At 33.3% G+C, this 21322-nt stretch overlaps 2 protein-coding genes and 1 long non-coding RNA gene across 20 annotated transcripts in view; 1 reads left to right on the top strand and 2 right to left on the bottom strand.

The window, feature by feature from the left end:
* Window positions 1-7115, bottom strand: part of LOC128214043 (prolactin regulatory element-binding protein-like) — a 30166-nt gene extending 23051 nt beyond the window's left edge. Inside the window, exons 1-2 of the mRNA XM_052920276.1 lie at window positions 6984-7115; window positions 2799-2991 (exon numbers count right to left, since the gene is read on the bottom strand). Of these exons, the coding sequence (XP_052776236.1) occupies window positions 2799-2991; window positions 6984-7115 (325 nt within the window). The remainder of the gene's footprint in view (window positions 1-2798; window positions 2992-6983) is intronic.
* A 2990-nt stretch (window positions 7116-10105) lies between these two features.
* LOC128214946 (uncharacterized) lies at window positions 10106-12452 on the top strand. The gene is made up of 3 exons (XR_008258005.1): window positions 10106-10188; window positions 11050-11097; window positions 12360-12452. It is a non-coding gene; the product is annotated as an uncharacterized LOC128214946 (long non-coding RNA).
* A 2622-nt stretch (window positions 12453-15074) lies between these two features.
* The window catches only part of LOC128214681 (protein phosphatase 1 regulatory subunit 42-like), a 34093-nt gene continuing 27845 nt past the window's right edge, over window positions 15075-21322 (bottom strand). For 6 of the 18 annotated variants that reach the window (XM_052921275.1, XM_052921274.1, XM_052921277.1 and 3 more), the window contains one exon: window positions 15075-20083. In XM_052921275.1, coding sequence (XP_052777235.1) covers window positions 19927-20083 — 157 coding nt within the window. In that variant the 3' untranslated portion in view covers window positions 15075-19926. The remainder of the gene's footprint in view (window positions 20084-21322) is intronic. The other 12 variants (XM_052921282.1, XM_052921292.1, XM_052921294.1 and 9 more) reach the window with 8 other exon arrangements.

The raw sequence follows: 21322 nt of genomic DNA, 5'->3' as shown, positions 1-21322 counted from the left end.
TTATGTTTGGGACAAGTGGGTGAGGGAATACACATATCCGACTGGACAGTTTCCTCCCTTTTCATTACAACAGGTTTGAAATAAGATTTAAGAGGGGCACATGTTTTTGTGACAGTGTTTTATTATGGAGTGAAATACTTCCAACATGTTCTCCACCCTTCATGTGCGATTTAATAGCACCTTCACCCATATTTGACAGATCAATAACTTTGTCACACACGTTACACAATGTTTTTCGAGCTTAAATGGCTTCAACCAGTCCTTGTTATGTTCATTTGTGTCCCACTGAGAGCTGTATTGACAAAGTACTTTTCTAGGACGCTTTTTTTACGCTATAAAAACTCGCAAAAGCACACCAAAAGAAAACGGAACCTGTGCAGTAGTAAAGTTTTAATGTTCGAATTGTACCCAAGCAGATTCACACTCGATATAGAATAGAATAGTTCCTAGTGATGTAATATTGCAATTTGTCATTTAAGTTTGGATTATTAAGATTAAATTTTAACAGATTAATTGTTTTACGCACTTACAGACTTGTTCCAGAATACTTTTCAACTTTCCATGACGATTTTTTAATATTCCATGATTTCTCCCGGATAATATCCAAATAATCAAGATTCCATGATTTTTCCAGACAATATTCGTTTTCAATGACTTTTCCAGATCTGTGCAAACCTTGTGAAGTATCTTGTTTAAGACCACTTGTGCTTTGTTTTTGAGGGTAGCTGGTTCAAAGAGAGCCAATCAGTTGATATTTCAAGTCTGATGGCTTGTATTAAAACCAAGTATATTTAAAGCCAGACGTTGTTGCATAATAAGGTTGTAACTTGTCACTAAATGTTAAACAGTTTAATACAATAATAATTCTGGACCGGTAATGAAATATTTGTACATAAGTAATTTTATCAAGGCCAGATGGTCAGTTAGACCTTTCAGTTGTAAAATCAATTTGCTTTGAGATTAAGAGTATTGAAATATTGGTTAAACCCAGACAGTACTTATCTAACTATAAGATTGGACATGAAAATACTGTTAAACAAAAATCTAAAAATGTGAAACAACACAAAATCCTAAAAACATGAGGCTGCTGAATATAAAATGATGAAATGATGAGATTGAATATGAATATAATGAAATAATGATGATAATCATTAACACAATAAAAATAAAAATAACTTTGTGAAACATTTAATGTTTGGTTTAATAAAATTCTATGACAAATTGGAATTTGGCCTAGTTTAAGAAATGTTAAATCAAGATATACAACCGATTTTGATTGAAAAAATATGACAAAGAATGATTGACATTTATAAACAGTCGTGCAATACAGATATTAATGAATCAAACAGATTAGAAACATATCGCGGGTATAACAAGAACTTGCCTTTAAACTTTAAGGGGCACAATATACATTGATGAAAAAAGGTATTGATGTTCATTTTTTAAATTTTTTATCACTAAAGTCAAAGGAGCAGGGTTTCCGCCAGCCCTTTATGGCTTGACGGGCCCGACATGCCTTCCACTGGCAAGGCTAATTACCGACACGCGTTAATTATGCCAACATGCAACGGTTGACTGACAGCCAGAAGGCGTGTCAGGACTATTACGGCATTTGTATCAGCCATTCAGGATCGACGACAGCATGAAGGCGTGTCGGTGAGGTTCAACAGTGCAATTAATCAAACTCCTCCTATTCTTAATCAAAATGGGAATGTGTGAAAAACACCACTGTCGTAATTGCGACCTTCATCCCTATAATCATCTATGAACGCAAAGTAAACAATAAGTGTTAATTGATTTCGGTAATATAAATCATGTGTCATTTTATTTTGTTTCTTAATCCAGAGTCTGTTTGTTAACCAATTATTAAATTATAATTGAGAACCGTGTTAAGATATCTGTGTTATTATAAACAAGGATTATGCTATGTCGTCGTATGTAATTGAGTCGCGTTCCCGTCTTTAGTTTAAAAGTGTAAAGTTATGTTTTGTGTTGCTTATTATTAAACTTTTATTATTTTATCGTTCTTTTAATTTATTTAGAAAAAAGATAAATAAATCTGAAAATACACATTACATTCCCATTAAGTTATTATTTAGCCGACCCGGCTTTGAAAATATTAGCTGTTGCAGCTTTAAATACGAATACACCCACGAGCAGTCGCTTTGCTCCGGGCTCTTTTGTGTTCCAGCATGCAGCGTGCTTTACACGTTTTGCTGTGACGTCAATGGTGTCAATATTAATAATACCCGCACTAAACGAAACACGAGTCGATCGATATCGTCTATATTGTATTGTCGGAAAACTTGAGAAATACCAATAATTAATGAAGAGAAACCATTAAACCTTTTCACAAATATTTTGAATGGTAATCGGACTCGAGTTGGTAATTCTAAATCATAGGAACATAACTGTAAACTTGTTTAAAATGCAGGAAATTGCACCATTTTGGATACGAAAAAAAAATCGACGTAGGGAGAAGACACCCCTCCCGAACCCTCTCCAACCCTCCCCTTCCGACATGCCTTATGCAATTCCTGGCGGAAACCCTGAAGGAGTTAAACATTATAATGCATTAAAAAATACAAAAATAAGCATCAACCTATAAATTATAATATTTTATTGTTTTTTATTTGTTTTGATCATTCAAGTCAAATAAGATAAACATATAACGCATTAATTTTTTTTTTTAATAATGCATCAACCTATAATGTGCACCTTGAAGTAGAAATATTTCCCAATTAGAAATGCCCTGACCACTATTCCAACCTGGTAGGAAAAATAACCTGGTGAATTACCTGTTTTAGCAGGGGAGACAACCTTATATTTCATTGAGAAGAGATGACACTCGTCGTCCATGCCAGCAGCGAACAAGTGGTTTCTGCCATCATAGACTGTAGCCCCATTCATTGGAGCCTGGGAGCCCACATCATGTGCACACACACTGCTCGCCTGGTAACCAGTTTCAGTCCCACGTAACTCATAGATCTCCTAAAAAGAGATCATAGGAATTTTTCAAAACTGTTAATTTCAAAACCAATATCATACAGGGCAGAATAGAAAAAGATTACATTTTTAGGAATTTTGCAAGTCAGGAAACAATAAAGCCTCCCCCCCCCCCACCCCCAAGAAATAGTTTGGTTAGGGTTATATCAGTTCATTAACAGGTACAGTAGGTACCGTAAATGACTGGTTATAAGACGATAGGGGTTATAAGACGCAGGCAAAAAACTTTTAATCTATGTATACTGATGTGAATGTGTGGATTCAAATCCTGACGCAACTCACAATGAATGTTTTTAAAGTTTTGATAATCTCCATGATATTAACACATGTATACAGTTCTATGGAACACCAGAAGAAATAAATCATTCAAAGTTATCAAAATTGTCTTGTAACACAAGTGTATAAGCATTATAAATTTGTAACACAAATTATTAAACACACTAAACTGTTCCAAGAAATATATATTTGTAACAAAATGTCCTGACTTTGGTAACAAAGAGAGTATAAAGCATTTATAAGTGACCCTTAGGCTTCTATATCCAACATACATGTATTGTTGTTTTAAAGGGTTAAGAAATAACAGGAATCTTTGAAATGTCTCACTCAGGCTTAGCTATCAAAACTTGTCTAGCTATGCCTGTTGCATAAAGATTATCTAGAGCATCATATAATAAAGGTGCTAAAATCATAGACAACATGTAGCCACAAACAAAACAGTTTGTTTAAGAATAAGGAACCATTATGAAACCTTTAAGATGTAAAAGGAAATAAATGAAATGTATGAAATATTGCATATGATTTAGGGGTTCTATATACAGGATATAAATGTATTCCTCATAAAATAACAATAATTTTCATTCCAAATATCATATATTTCATAAGAATAAAAGATTTAAATCTGAACAGCAGAAGAGACAATATGTACATCTGACTTCTAGGACAGAAACATTAAGAAATATTAAATAAAAGATAAATATTATGAAGACAATTTGAGACAAAATTACTTCATAATATGTTTTTGGTTTTAGGATGCATAGAAAAAATATTAAAATTGACTGCCAATATTGGCCACCATGTTGGTTGACAGTGACGAAATTTCTGTTTTTTGGCCTTGGTTATTTTTAAAACCATACAATACTAATACAAAGCAAAATATTCTTCCTGAAGTTGAATCGTAAACAATAACCTGTCGAGAATGAAAATTTTGTAAAGCAAAAACCTTATATTGTACGTGTTTGTTCTCAAAATGTCAACACCTACAGGAAAGTATAAAGAATGTGGCAAAAACCACGACTATTATCACAACAGTCAGACAATGCGAATGTCCGTCGGACATGTCCGGTATATTTCCATTTTGACCGACGAAACTTTTGTTTTGGTCGGTCACAATGTCCGGAGAAAAATTACAGTCAGCACCGTTGAATTTTCGGAAAATTTACTTTCAGTTTCTAAATAAATGTTCAGAGTTATTTTTAACTATTATATCATGATTATTCAGCGTGTTAATCCGTGTATCACTATTTGTAAACCCCGTTTCGACATGTTTCCGTAAAAGCCGATAAAACGCGTAAGGTTTCGATCTCAGCTCGTACTATAATACTTTTATTTTACGGAAATGTTCGGAAATTACAAAATGCATTTATTTTCGGCGAAGTGGTTCCCGGCAATTTAAATATGATGATAAATATACCGAGCTGACTTTCTTTCCGCTCTGTTTAACATTGCCAATAACAAGAAATCTACTTTCGTTTTTGCGTAAATGTTGTGCCTGAGTTTGACTTGTAGTACAATTCGTTACATTTTATAACTGTACTGTATCTTTAATTTAAAGATGAATTAAAAGAGTAAGATCTAGCTGTTCCATGGGTAGGCGAACCAGATATGAGGGGTTTTTTTGGGAGGCAAGGGAAGAAAAAATTATGACATAAGATTCGAATATTGATTTTTTTACATGATGATTAGCTTTTTTGTAATTTATTATAGTACTGTAGGACAAATCTAACCAAAATGATCTAAACCTGTTATAATGGGGAATTTGAAAACTTATTTAAAAAAGAGGCTTAAAATCAAGGTTTAGGCTGATGTAACCGAATACTGTTTGTAACATTGCGACAGGTAAAAATTTGTTGCGACAGGTAAACTTTAAGTGTTTACCTGTCGCAATGTCCTGTGAAGGAGAAAAAGTTTTCGCGTTGTCTGAACAGTGTGTACTATTGGTATGCTAAACTGCTAAAAAGTGGACTCTCTCAGCTGAACATTTTGACAAATTTTTAAATTTTTGTTTTGGAAAGAGCAAATTTTTGCGTGAATATCTGCAAACCAATGATATAAGACTGCTGACAAAAAAACACATCATAGATTTTCATATTTCCATTCGAAAATTAATGTTTTATGGCTTAAACTGTTACTAAAATCTGCGATCTAATTTTTTAAAGCTTGAAATGGTTTAAACAAAAATTAAAACAGCTTTACTCCCAATGATTTGAAAGCTCATTTTAGAAATGTTAAAATTGCTCTGGATAACCTGTAACCTGCATTCAAGATGCTCATTCATTTTGAAATATCAATAAATGAAAGTGGGATTTTGTATCTTAAAATAGACTGATTTTTCATCAATTCAATATCTTGAAATAATTTTTTTGATCTCCAACAGTCATTAAGAGTCAACATTGCCATAACTGCTATATATTCATGGGCATATTCTAGGGAAGAAGTTAATAGAAAAGAACATTGTTTTATGTCATTGTACATTTGCTGTTGTTGGATTTTGACACGGTTGCTTTGAGTTCCAAAACAAATAGTACTAGGATACAGAGAATATCTGTTTAACCTAAACTGTAAAAAAAAAATCAAAAATATGTTGGCCGAATTAGAATGAATGATTGAAATGTAATTTTCCAGGTATTTTCCTGTTTATTTCACCATGCAATATTACGAAGGTAAAATACAAGAAGGTATTAACTTATATAGTCTTCTGATTTCCTTAAGATTTTTCCAGAATGATAATAACAATTAAATGTTTTCAAGACAAAACAGACCCCTGTGACATTATCTTGATTTGTCCCATTTCATTTTTCCATTGCAATCAAATATACCTTTTCAGGAGAAACACTGGCCCTTTCGAAGACTCCAAAAGGGCAGTGTGTTTCTACTGAAAAGGTGCCTCAAGTGGAAATTTATAAACACATACAATATGGCAAAGACTGCTGTACAGTACACTCAACGAGTTAGACCCACTTTTTGTTCCCCTCCGCGGATTTTAGCTATCGCGGCCAACAAAATGAATTTATCAATTGTCCGCATTCCTTGGAGTTTGAATTTAAGGCCCTTGGAGGGTGATCAGTCGACCGAAGAATTATGAATGTGACGTTCCTCAGAGGGGTTATGAGGTCATAGTTCAAATGTCGGCTGTTGGGAGGATTTTAGCAAGGAAAAGTTTTACCCCCGGAGAAAATCCACGATCATAGCCTTTATCCCTCGGAGTGATCGAGGAAAGTGGGTCTTACTGGTTGAGTGTACAGTAACTTACAGCTCAGTTAGGTGAATTAGTAAGCCAAACATACTTTGGTCAATTTGAGACCCATTCACAATCTAAATGACTCTACCGTTTTCACCATATTGGGCCCCAAATAAACAACCCTTATTAAATAACAATAAAATCAAAACTTTACAAGTATAACTAGTTTATATATGTTTAAACAGTGTCAAATGCAGCCTTATCAAGCGATTCCCTTGAAACATCTTATCATTAAGATTTTTTTGCTTTGATTCTTTATTTGAAATTTACTGTGATAAACTCAAAATTTTAGGCATTTTGTAGCCCTTTCCCCCAATTCTCAAGGGCCTGACCCCTTCACGAGAAGATGAGGGAAAACTATCTCAATACGTCAAAATAAAATCGAGCACCGCAAAAATATGTCAGATTGCCTCTTCAAAACTGCTGTTATATAGAAAATATTCGAGAAAATGATACGTACTATAGCATTGGAAACACCAGTTTTTGCCTGCCCTCCTCCGCCAGCAACTAAAAAATGGCGTTCGTCCAAAGATTTAACGGAATACATAGGAAAATTCGACTTCGCGATAACTGAACCCCGTTCTGGAGCCATGTTGGCAATTTATAGATGCTTGATTGTTGACAAAAGGCCAGTTGAACCGGTTTGATTTAAAGACATCCATATTAAACTGTTGTTGCAATAAACTGTGTGCTTCCAAAACAAATACAAAATGCTTTATAATAGTATAATCATTTATCCCAAAAATATGGAACTGTAAAAAGCTACTGTAAAAGCTTTAAGGTTTGGCCGGGACCGATCCTACTCCCAGGTTTTGGTGAGTTTCTTTGTTTATATTCAAGAATGAAAAATATGCTTAAATTTTATAACAACAGAGGTATATTTGATGAAGTCAGTGTCTACAGAGCAATAGGTACCGAGTTTGAATCCTCCCTTTAACTAACAATTTTGCATGGCAAAAATTAATTGAATAATTTTAATTGCAATTATGTCGGAAACTAGGTCATTGAGCTAAAGTTATTTTTGTTTCATATACTCTACTTAGAGTAAAGATTCTTTTACCAATTTCTATTGATTGATTGATCAATATTGATTACTTCAATAACTACTTAATAAAAGGTCAATAGAAAGTATTTACCAGTCTGACAAATCAAATTTGATGGAAAATATTTACAAAAAGGTTAGAAACAGCTACACTACTGCAGTGACAACATCAAAAAATAGATATTATCAGTCTAAAATCAGTGGGGCAGAGGGCGATGTGAAAAAGTTATATGGGGTGACTGCCTGTCTGCTCGGTCGTACAAAGGACAATCAACTTCCACCGCATACTGATGATGTATCTCTAGCCAACGAATTTTTGCAATTCTTTGTTGACAAAATTGCCAGGTTGAGAAATGACTTAGATAATATAACCATTGAATCGGCACATATCGGGTCTGTATCATTAAACGAGCCTCTGGGTGGCACAATTTTGACTGAGTTCACACCACTCTCAGAAAATGATGTCATGAAACTTATCCAAGAATCAAAATCAACAACTTGTGAGCTAGATGTTATTCCAACACCAAAGTTGAAAGACAATCTTAATATTTTTATACCAGTTGTGACAGAAATTGTAAAAAGATCATTATCATCTGGGGTGTTTCCAACAGAGTGGAAACGTGCTGTGATAAAGCCTCTACTGAAGAAAAAAGGTCTCCCTCTAGAACTTCAAAATTATCGGCCTGTGTCAAACTTGTCGTTTTTATCAAAGATCCTTGAGAAATCTGCCTTACAACAAATTACTCATCACATCGAAGTAAACAGACTTCTTCCGTCATATCAAAGCGCTTACAGAAAGGGTCATGGTGTAGAATCTGCAATGATGATGTATTGCGATTTATTGGATGCGTTTGACAACAATAAAGTTACTATCGTTGTCATGATTGACTTCATTGCAGCTGTTGATACAGTGGATATTTCAATTGTACTTCGAATTCTTCAGGAAGACTTTGGTATTAAAGGTATTCCTTTGAACTGGATAAATTCCTATTTAACTGAAAGGACAATGAAAGTTATTGTTGAGAACGCATCTTCCAACACAGGACAGCTGCAGTTCGGTGTACCACAGGGGTCCTGTGCAGGCCCAGTTATTTTTACCATATATATTGCTGCTCTGAACAAAGTTGTATAAAAATACCCAGCTGGACTTTATGGGTATGCTGATGATCATAAAATTGCTTTCAGAATTCAAGCTGGAAATGCACAAAATGAGTCGAATGTGCTTGAAATGCTAAATGATTGTCTCAATGATATAATTGTGTGGATGACAAATTTTAAGTTGAAAATGAATAACTAAAAACAGAAGTTTTCATGTATGGCACTAAACATCAGCTAGCAAAACTTAACATTTCAAGTGTGAGTGTTGGTGGATCATCAATAAAATGTGTTAATAATGTCAGAGATTTGGGTGTACATATGGAAAGTACTCTTAATTTTGACATGCATATCAGAAAAAAGAATGTCAGATTGCGCATGCTCAGCTTTCACAAAAATCAACAGAGATAATGGTGAACGGGCTTATTCATTCTCATATTGACTTTTGCAATGGATTATTTACGGAAATCCCTGCCTATCAGATTAACAGACTTCAGAAAGTTCAGAACCAAGCAGCAAGAGTTGTGACCAACACACCATACGGTCATCCAACTACCGAAGTCCTCAAATCCCTTCACTGGCTACTTGGTGAGGGCAAGAATTATGTTTAAAATTCTTGTCATTGTGTTCCGTATTGTGCAGGGAACAGCTCAATCTTATTTGAGGTCTTTGTTAAACCGTGTTCAGGGAAAATACAGACTAAGATCTTCTGATGACATTCAATTTATTGTTCCAAGAACCAGAACCAGAATTTCTGACAGATCACTTGTTGTGGTTGGGCCAAAATGGTGGAATGCTCTTCCTAGAGACATAAAACACATTAAAAGTGAACCTACTTTTAGAATGGAATTGAAAACTTATTTGTTTGGACTGTTTTATAATTAAGAGTCTACCAGATTTTATGTGTAAATGACTGTATATACCCTTGTGTGAAATAGCGCATGAACTGTGTGAAGTGCAATCGAATATTGAACAATACTTTTTGCGCGATACAAATGTATTTGTATGTATTTGTATACTTTTAACCCATCTTTGGATACCCGAGGCTGACCTCTTCTGTTACTCTTCATTTATCAATCTGACGACGCTGTTTACCAATCAAAGTATTTAAATGTACAATAGGATAATGATAACCTGTGTGCAGCTTAAAGTTTATTTTGATAAATGATTTTTTTCTCATATCTTTTCTTTGTGATATTTTTTATTGATATAACTAATTTCATTTCTATATGTCGCATAAGTATGTACAACTTAAGGAAGTACCTCAAAGTAAAGTATACTGCCACCATGTTAAATCATGGAAGGAATATTAACAAGCCTAGAATCCTTTTACATGTTTGATAAAAAAATTCTAAAACTTGTTAACCTTTAAAAGTGGGGTAATCGCTGCGTAAAGAGTGACAATAATAGTTAGGTAGTGTGTAACTTTTAATCGATTAAAAATAAATTCATCGTGTAAACCCCTTGCAATTTCCTTTTCCGGTAGACATTAGCCATGGACAAATTACAGCCTATCAAACTTGCAAAAGTAATATAATTATTTGATATTCGTGAAATAAATCAATTAAGCATGATAGAAAAATGTTTTTCTAACTATCGTTTACATTGATTTCATACTTGTGTTAATAGTTATGTGCTATTCAAGGTTTGTAATAAGAATTCGCGACCTGTCAAATTGTATGAAAACGGTTTTTAGAGAATTAAAGTTACCATCGTTGAATCAACAACCCTCCCACAATAATTGATATGTTAACGTATGAGTCGAGTACGTGACAGTCTGAAAAAGACATGGTATCTGAATGCGTTTTTATTCATACATTGGAAATTGTGCAATGATATGTTTTTGTGTGAATAAAGTAAACCTTGGAGGATCAGTGGGCCTGGTGTGGGTCTAGAACTTTGCCTGAACAGAAGCTCAGTGCTCTTACCAACTAAGCTCACTGGGCAGCTTTTCAGGCTGATCCATGCACTCATGCCTTACTTCTGACACCATGTGCGGCTGTAAAGTCTAATGCATGACTGCCGTCACATTAGCATGGTGCCCTTACCAACTTAGCTAACCAGGCAGTTGGTTTTTACCCACACACACTAAGAAACAAAACTAAAAAATTGTGGCTTCCCTTTGACTGCTGTTATATCCTGAGACACTTTATTTAGCAGCCTATACATCCCTGCCATGTGTTCAGTTATCGCATTGGCTGCAAATGCTTGATGTTTGGCCATGTTTGCAGTGCCTTGCAACAGGTATTTAAAACAAAACAGTCTGTAAAAGTTAACGCTCCCCTTGCTGAATGCACAGCTGGGAGCATTTCATCTAAGCAGAGGAGCTTTGAAAGCTGGTACTTAAAATAAAACTTGCCTCAAATAAAACTTACCTAATCTTTTTCAGGTTGTGAAGGTTCTTGGCAGAACAGGGTCACAGGGACAGTGTACACAGGTAATTTCATTAAGCGCCAACAGGAACAATGAAATATTTGGCCATTTTAGCCAAAAAATACAAGATAGTCAAATGAAACATGAATTACACAGCCAGGGTCAATATGCAGATGAATAGCAAGGCCCATTTTACTACTTACAAGTTGAGTTAACACTGTAATGCCTATTTCCGACCGTGATCCAATAGCTGAGTGTTTGCTGTCTAATGTGTTCTTGATAACAATTGATGAGTAAAGTTTGGGCATTGAGTTTTGATTTCTGCCCAAATCACTATCCAAAAATGTATACCTTTTTCTTAAAACTTTGAGTCGATCCACCACCCTGCATTTAACCTTGGCCATTAGTTTAAATCTTTGAAGAAGATATTCAAATGAAACTTGGTTCACATGTTGCCAGGGACATAATGCAGATGTACAGCAAGGTACATTTTAATAATCATTGATTTTTGCCCCTTGAGACTGAGGAACAACAGCTGAGTGTCTGCGTCACTCTTGTTTAATATTTCTATTTACTTAACAGTTTAGAAGATTCAGTGGGCAATTTTCACTATCAAGTCAGATTTGTGCATTTTGTGTTCAGCCAAATTCACAAACCAAACATGTATACTTTTTTCTATAAAACATAAGACTCAAACTTTCAAATACATTTCTAATAAAATCAGGATATTTTAATTTAGATGAGTTTGAAATCAATCTTAGGCTCTTGTAATTTTTCAAACCCAGGATCCTAAATAACAATCAACATGGGCATTCCAATCTTGCAATATATATGATTTCTTTACAAATGAACCATTCTTTCCCATTTTCACAATTCTATGGACTCCAGCCCCATTCACAAGAAATGAAAACATAACGGCAAGTTTATGTGGCTAAAAAAAGAGCGAAATCGGGCTATTTTTGGTGTATTAATTAATGAAAGGTTTGATATTGATGGACTCACATGCAAACGACGGTTGGTGATGCTATCTATAAAAAACAACCACCAATTTTTTATACCTGGTATATTGTAGAATATACTAATCTCCATATATCTATACTCTTGGTGCACGACACACGAAAAGATTTGTGGGTGCATTATGACATTTTGGGAATGGTCAACTACTGAACCTAATAATGGTGTCACCAACCTGTCAACAGATCAAAACAAGAGTACCATTACCCTCTTGAAGATGTGTTCAACATTCTCCAATAATGATAAAATGTTAAAGTTTCTTAATTGTCAAGCTATAAATTTGTTGTTAAATTAATGTTAACATTGTCTTAGGTGCGTGTGGAGTTCCTCGATGACAGCAACCGCTCCATCATCCGAAACGTGAAGGGCCCCGTAAGAGAGGGAGATATCCTCACACTGCTCGAGTCTGAGAGAGAAGCCCGCAGGTTACGCTAGCAGGCTTGTGCAGGTATGTCATATCACAGATAATTCAATAATGATTAAAAGTTTTGTTATTTACAAATGATCACTTATTATTTATGTGGTTCAAATATTTATTAATAGTTAATTTAAATATTTAATTGTTAATTTTGCAATTGTGATACTGAAGATAGAATTACTGAATTTAATTGCTAATATTTTATCTAAATCCTTTCACTGCTTAAACGATTTAATAATAAATATTTAATGACATGTTGATAGTTACAAAAATATGTGTATGTGTTTAATTGCAGGTTGCTGGCTGTTTGTTGGGCGGCAATGGAAGCTTGAAATGACTTGTATCAAGGCCAATAAATAGCTGTCAACCTTTTAATTTTGTTTTTCACTTTGACTTGATTAGTGCTATTATTTCCATTTGAAGCTCGAGTTGGTTTTTTGAAGTCAATTAGTCAAGGTATTGTGATTGCCTTGGTGTCAGTGTACATCAAATTTAGCAGGCAGTGTCAAACTGAATCTCACAATTTAAAATATGGAATTATTTTTAGTTTTCAAAATGGCTTCCTGTGAATTTTCAGGGATCAACTTTGTGTCTGGGCCATAACTGTTAATATTCATGGGAATTTAATCTATTTTCAATCAAATCTTTAAAGAAGTACAAATGTGTCACACATAAAATCTATTCTCTGTATCTATACTCTTGTCTCATAACCCTTTTTTGGCAAATAATTAGAGAAGGGTTTATCTAGAACCACACCAATATACCCCGACCACAAAGTATATAGGAATTGCAATATCATCTTGGGACAATTCTACTGTTGCAAAGTGCTGTGCAATAGAAGATTGTTATGCACATATATTAATTTAATACTTGGTTTTCTTCTCTCGATGCCTCCATACTTTTGGGGTATTGACAATATCATACAAATTGACTAGGTTGAGAAGTGCTGTGAAAAAAAAATCATTATTTTGTGTATTGGTCTGTTGTAGGACTTGCTAGCCATACACAGCCTTGTCTTAGAAATGAATGCACTATTGATGTTATGCTCCTCAGAAGCAATCAAAGGAAAAAGTCAATTAAGGGCCATAATTTGTATTTTAGGTAGATATGGAGTTATGAAACTTAATTGTGTGATGGCAATGAACAACTTTTTCTGATACTTAAGTGCCCTCAAACTAACAAAAGTCGATCAAGGGCCATGATTTGTATTGAGGATAATATATTTTAGTTGTGTACCTTAATGGTATGATGGCCATGAACAACTGTTAAGTATGGTGTTCATTACACAGAGGTTATTAGAGAGCTTGAGTTAAAACCCAAACTTGCCCTAAAAGTCGATCAAGGACTGTGTTTTGCATTAAAGATAACATAGAGTTACGTTACATAATTGTATGATTTCTGTCAATAATTGTGTAGTTTGAAGTGAACTGAATAAAGGGTAGAGGAGTAAGATATAATAATCCCAATTTGTACTAAAACTTTAAACTTTCTACATCTATCAAATGCCATAGTTAGTTTTTAGGACAATATGACCTAATTGTGAGATGGCCTTGGACATCTGTGTGAAGTTGTCCAACTTGCCTTAAAAATTTAACCCGTCAAAAGATGCAATTAAATTTTAACATAAGTTCTCAAATCAAACGGGGGATGGGGGGGGGGGGGGGGGCATCACCTGTATTCATGATGATACGGAATTATGGAACCTAAATGTGTAATGTCCTGAAAAACTGGAGTTTGAGGTGAATTGTATAAAAAGTTTTTGGAGTTACCAAATTTTATGAGAAAGCCCACTTCCCCTAAAACTTGAACCAGATGCTTAGGTGAATGGTATAGCCCTCCTCATCTTCGAGGAGGCGACCTTAAAACTGATATGCTTCTAAACAAGAGCAACGCCTGTTCAGTGTTGGTGCTGAAAGCTCGTCTGATTTTATCAGTTCACGGTTTATTTATTTCATATTGTACATTTGATAGTGAACAGGTATTCCGAAGTTTGAAAGTGAGAGCTTTGATAGTTTGCATGTAAGTGACCCAAGAACAAAACTTACAAAATCAGACTAGCTAAAAATTACAAAGTCCAAAAATACTCAAATATCCCCAACCCTCCCCCTACCCTTTCAAATGTGTGGCTCAAAAACCTGTTTGATATATTGAATTTGGTTATCCAATTATTGCCTGTGAACAAATTTGAAATCAATCCAACAAAAATTGAAGAACCTATGTCTAATTCTCAAAATCCATCAAAGTTCATGTTTTTTACCCAAAAAACCAAGTGAGACTTGATCAATGTGAAGAAAGGTATTAGATGAACAAATTCCACAAGTTTTCAAGTGATAGCTTTGATAGTTTCCATGTAAGTGATGACAATAGCTCGTCATTTTTTTTCAAAATCAGACTAGCTAAAAATTAAATGAAAAGTTCATGCCTCAATTCACAGATTTATGTTAAAGTCCTTATTTGAAGTCTTCTCTCCAAAATAGGGCATTAAAGGAGCATACATCACTCCCAGCGATACTTCTTTTACAAGAAGATGGTTTTGTGGGTATTAATCACATCAAGTGATAGCACTGATAATTGACGAGGAAAGAATAACAAAAGAAAAGTATATTTCATCAGTTTATTCTGAGAACATTCTAACAAGCATTTCATGTTAATTAAATGGCGGCAAGTTTCAACACCGAATGTGCGAATGAATTTGCACATCAGTGAAGACTGCCAATATACAAAGCCTGAACATCTAAATTTTGACATCTCATATTTTTCTAATACTAGAACATGCAAATATCACCATTAGATCACAAAATATTAAAAAATAACACAACATCAAATAATTCATATTTGACCATCTGAAATTAAAACTTCCATTGCATATTCAAATATAACAATTGAATCAATTTTACAAGAATAGAAAAGAAAAATTGATCTAATTAAACTCTTGTACTAAATTATCTTCACATGCATGTCATCTAACTAGTTGAGCAAAAATCATTTTACAGCAAAGCTTGTTAACCATTAATTTGTTTTGTATTACTCGGTGATTAATCTCTTAAAATTTCATTTTTTCATTAATTTTGACTTCTTGTAAAACATCATTATTTTAGATTTATATTTCTCACCAATTTGTCAAAGCCCTATATTTTTCTAACATATATTTAAACTTTTGAAGGGACTTAATCACAGTTTTAAGTGCAAGACAAAATATTAAAAAATTATGGTTTTACTTTTTCTATTTTGCCAAAAGCATTAGGTAATAAGGTTGTTACAAATTGATTTATTTCAAAATTGGATTAACAAAAAAGTGTAAAAAAGAATCGACCAGTTGCTGTTTATAAAAGTAAGTAAAAATAGCTCAAATTTAAAAAAAAGTTTAAATATAATTGTTTTAAGCATCAAATGTGAGAGCGAGAATCGTTAAACATAAGCTGTGTCATCTTTATATCAAAAAAAGTTAAGCAAGAAATCCCACCTTTAGCCATTCAAATTTGGTTTTCAATCGTTGGCTATAAAAATCTACATGCTAGAACCTATAATTTTACCCTGGATGTAAGTCGCTATACTAGAGTCTGGTTAAAAATAATATTGCTATGAAGGAACAATAGATGAAGGGATGCTTATTTTCCTCTTCAGCATATTTCCTCTTTTGACCACAAATCTATAAAATTCAAATTCTTTTCGTATTTAATGCCAAAGGGAAAATCCTGTTATGCAATGGTTTCCTCTTTTTTATACAAATTTTCTTTGGCACCCCCAGGGGTGTGAACATATTAGGAGTTCTTAAGTTCTAGATCAATCTTGAAATTGGGATAAAGAGTTTTTAACCAATTGTAATCATTATTTTTGCTTGGACATTTTTATATCAAAAACTGTAGGAAGTACTTAAAAATGAATATACAATTGAAACCTGTTGCCTTGATACACCATAGACTGAATAAAATACTTCAAGCCTCGCAAAAATCGAGCAAAGCGGGCAATATTACATAAAGTTAAAAACATCAGTCCTTAAAAACAAGATCAAGCCAAAGAGGAATTGGAGCCAAGGGGTTTCGACTGGACCTGAATTTTAAATAATTTCAAAACAATCTTAGCCCCTCGACTTTGCTTTCAGCATGAACCCTCATACTCGCAGTCCCCCGTCTATTTTTCAGGATTGACAATAATTAAATGTAAATACCCCCGGTGTCCATATTCAAATATTTTGAGTCAGAAAAAGCAGAATTTGAATTTGGTTGTAAGAATGCTTTTACAGGAGAAAATATGGTCAAAATTGCTGTATCTGTTACAAATAATCTTTTCTATGATCAAGCACACTTCTTTTGTCATAATAATCACATTGTGAATATTTTGAAGCATAAAAAAAAACAGTTTCTGAGCCCGTGTCTCAAACTCAATAAGTTTGTAAATATGGGTGGAGAAATAGTTGCGCAAATGACATCAATTATAATGCAGTTGGATGTCACAAGCATAAAGTTTGAAGGCGAAGCATATACAACTTTGCATTTAAAATAAATATGAACACATCTATAAATCTTGAGAAATACAACAAAATACTACTTCTAACTTGAAAAAAAAATTGCAAACCAGTCAAAATGTTGACATAGAAATTCATAAATGGCAAACCAGTTCAATTTTATACATAGTTTAACAAGTGCATATTTAAGGAATGTGCATATTTTATTTGCATGACAAATTTATTGTCTTTTAAATGAAACTATAGCAATACTTATTTTCAGCAGATGCGATAATTGTAAACATTTAATACTGTAATTAATTATATAACATTAAAGATGCAGTAATTATTATAAGTAAGTTTTTAATTATTATCATTATTATATTTGTAATTATATAATTTTTGCATATTTATAATTATACAACTCATTACATATAACAAGATAATTGTAAGAAACTGTTGATGTAGTATTTGGCGCTTTAAACTATCATAAGTATTTATGGTACAGTGGAACCCAGTTGGCTCAGCGAATATACCTCGAGCCTCGGAAAATTTGAGTCAAGCGGGAATGCTTACATTCAATATAAACAAATCAGTCCTTTACATCCAGTTCGAGCCAACGAGAACTTCGAGCCAACTGAGTTTGAGCAAACAAGGTTCGACTGTATTAACAGAATAACACATCCATGATCTTTCAATATGATTCCATGTTTACTAGTTGACCAAAATTGATAACAAAATGCCAGGCTCGTTTTTATCAGTTTTAGAAAACTCTTCTAAAAACTTCCGTATTGAATGACCATGCGTGTAATATCATGCACTGAATAAAATAATGAGATTCTTTATCTGTATAAATATGGTGGACTCAATTTACATGAACAAGTTTAGATACAATTGTGTATTCTTTTAAACACGTTACATAAAGCACTAGAACATAAAAATCAACTACTGTATATTGATTATATTGATATAAAAAAAAATATATATTCAATCTGTGTGATGTCGGCATAGATAAATCCTGCGGAGGTCAAAGTGATGATTTCAATTTTTAGGATCTTGCACCTTATAAGCAGGCAATCATAATTATTTCTACAAATTTCCATATAAGCTGCTTGATTTTACACATTGCTATACAATTGTTTGTTTTGCCAATTTGTTGGTTAACATATTGTTTTCGTTGCTAAGGTGAAAAACCTCAACAGAAATCGTTTCTGCAGACGACGTCACATACAGTCGAATGTCTTTATGTTTCAACTATGTGTCTAGACACCAATATTGTCTGGGTTAAAAAGAAATAAACAAAATTTTGACAAAACCACAAACAATAAATTAATTACTTCAATATTTTTTAAGTATATTAAATTGTATTATAAATATTATCACAGACAAACATGATATCACAATATATATAATCATTTCAGTGTCTATACAATTTAAAACAGGGTTCACAGAACTGCAGCTTCTGTCAGCCAATGCTCGTGAACTATTACAAATCTAAAAGTTATTAGACTTGGAACACTGAATTTTATTATTAATATCCTTCTAGCTGAGAATTGTGTCAAAAAGACGCTAATTTTCTTTCAAGCATCATTTGACCCACAAAAAGATTTTAGCACATGGTTTAAGGATGACTTTGACAAACTCTGACAAACAGACTTCCAGTGACTAGGTGGTGGGTTGCTGAACAGTTCTACAACAAAACTGTATGAAACAATGTTTGGTAAGAGCGCTGGCTCTTCATCTTGCTTCGGGTCATTGCTTAAGAAAGATTAGGGCTCTGACAAAGTACTGTCTGGGATTGTGTACGCTCTTAAGTTTAAGCAAATCACCACTGGAAGAGGGAGGCTCCAATGTCAGTCGTGTTAATTTCAATCGTTAATAACACAAATCTTGTAAAAGTGTGTTACAAGAATTTTTTTTTAAATTTCTAGACTTTGTATTTCAAACCTAATGACTTAAGGTCAAATTTGTGACAGTTCTTGAACATTGAAACTGCAGACTCACTGTGGATTATACCATAGGTGGCAGAATCAGACAGGGATTGCAAAAAATAATGATATAACAACTATATATTATTATTAGGAATATTATTATACACAGGTACAAGATCGCTTAGGATGGGAGTTTAAACTTTAAATAGCTTATAATTATGCAGAGGTTCTTTGTTTGTATGACATTTGCAGTAAAAAACAAAAGAAAAAAACATTTATTTTAATGCATTATAATGATAAATTCATTTGACTTTTATGACTAAAACAAACAAAACAAAACTGTTTACTGATGAAGCAATAATTAGCCTGTATAATTTGGTGTTTTCAATTAAGTGGGTCATAAATTCCTATTACAAAAAGCGCCAAAAAAATATATTTTTCAAAATCTGTGATACCTATCCCAGTCCGATACCAACACCTATGGTTTCTATTGCATAATAGACTTCCATCGTGTTTTTTACACCAGGCAAGATGCAATGAAAATGTCATTGTTAAAATTACAAGAATATTTATTTCAATGCAGAGTAACAAAACACTGATTAAGTATTAGAACACATAATTCAAAGATGTACATGTATGTTATGAAATTCTTATATTTTTATTGTAACTCAAAATTGGTAATTTGAAATAAATATTATATAATACTTGACTGGTAAAGAAAGGAAGATAAATGCAAAGTTACCTCCCTTGCATCAAAACTACAGAAAAATAACAACATGATATATAAGACAGTTTAGCACAAACTTAAATTGTTTCATATAATTTCCCTCAAATACTGTATCTTGTTACACAAACAGCATAGACATACAGAAGCACTGCCCTAGGTGCAGGCTGGTTGTCCGATTTACATGTAGGTCTTTGTGAAATAGCTTACATCTGGACAACCACACATGTTTAACATGAAGATAATCTTCCATCACACAAGACATCAAACGAGTGATGAAAACAGCTCACAATAGTTTTACAATGAAGAGAATTTTCACTATACAAGCGGAGACGAAATGATGAAATCAAAGTTTGTGGCTTTCAGCCTACGTTCCCGAGGAGGTCAGACTGTATGTGCTTGGTTGGGTTGAAATTCCCGGAAACTGAGAAGGAGACACTCATCAGCGGGCGGCGCCGAGGCGGAGCTGACCCAGAGTAAACGTCAGTGTGACTGGTGGACGTTATGTCTGCTGGATTTCTGAAATGTAACGGAAGATGTGAAAGATGCACTTATCGAGTAAAATATCAATATTGATAACACTGTCAATATATCACTCAGAAACATCATTCAAATGTGAGATTCTCATTATATATAAAAATACATTTATATAAAAAATATAAAATAATAAATGTTTATTTCTTTTTTGAAAATGGAGAATTTCAGAGGCTATTTTGGGGGGAAAAACAGGGTCTGGCCTTTGGAAAGAAGTCATATTTATGTTTCAGCTACAGCAAAGAAGGATCAAAAGGCACTCTGTGGTCAAGTTTAAAAATGGTTTGTAAAATCTTACTATAAACTTTTTTTTGTAAATCAGGGTACACTAGAAAATAACTGTCCTAAAATGTCTTATCAAACAGACCATTCTAAACTTGTACAATGAACACATACTTGGATGACATAGTTCACAAAAAGTAGTCCACACATATTCTCTTGAACTCTTGGCAATCTCTTATATTTTCATGTATATTATAACAATTGTTAAAAAGATTTTGTTGATTTCAGAGTTGTAAGATCATATTTTATTTTACAAGTGTCATAGAAAAACATTTTTCAAAAGCAAATGTTGACAAAATTGACAGATTTGAAAGTGAGGTACTAAGTTTTAATCCACGGTAACTTACTTAAATTGATTTTAAATGTAGTTCTTAAAGTATTCTCCATTGTTTGCAGTAACTTGAAATTTTCACTGCAGTTATTTCACAGATAAAACTCCATATATCACCGAAAAGCATGAAAAAAATAGTGACAATCAGCATGCACTGCAAAATTGCACAAAAGTGTTTTTTTCAGGTATTGACCTGATTAAGTTATAAATTTTCAAAATTGATAGCAAATCTTCCGAACTAATTTGTTCTTTGCTCATTTCACTTAAGTGCTTAACTTTCAACCGCTTCAATATTTAACAAATGAAAATGTTTGTGATTTTTTATTTAATAAAATTTAAATAAATGACTTATTATTAATTAACTTTTTCCAACATTTTTCTCAATGATAAACATTAACTAGAATAAAAAATTAATGCAAAATGGCAAGGTAACAAAAGAACTAAGAAATTTTGCCTCACTATCTGATAATCCAAACATGAAGATCTAATTTCTCAGGTCTACAAAAATTCAAAAATACGAGGTTACTACTACCAGATATTCAAAAATATATGCCATTCAAAGCTTACTAACTTTAGAACCCTTTTTATGACTAGTGATAGTCACATAACTT

Source organism: Mya arenaria, chromosome 13 (assembly GCF_026914265.1).
Source record: "Mya arenaria isolate MELC-2E11 chromosome 13, ASM2691426v1".
NCBI classification, from domain to species: domain Eukaryota; kingdom Metazoa; phylum Mollusca; class Bivalvia; order Myida; family Myidae; genus Mya; species Mya arenaria.
Note: the sequence above shows the minus strand (reverse complement) of the source record. Positions and strands in the feature narration are given on the sequence as shown.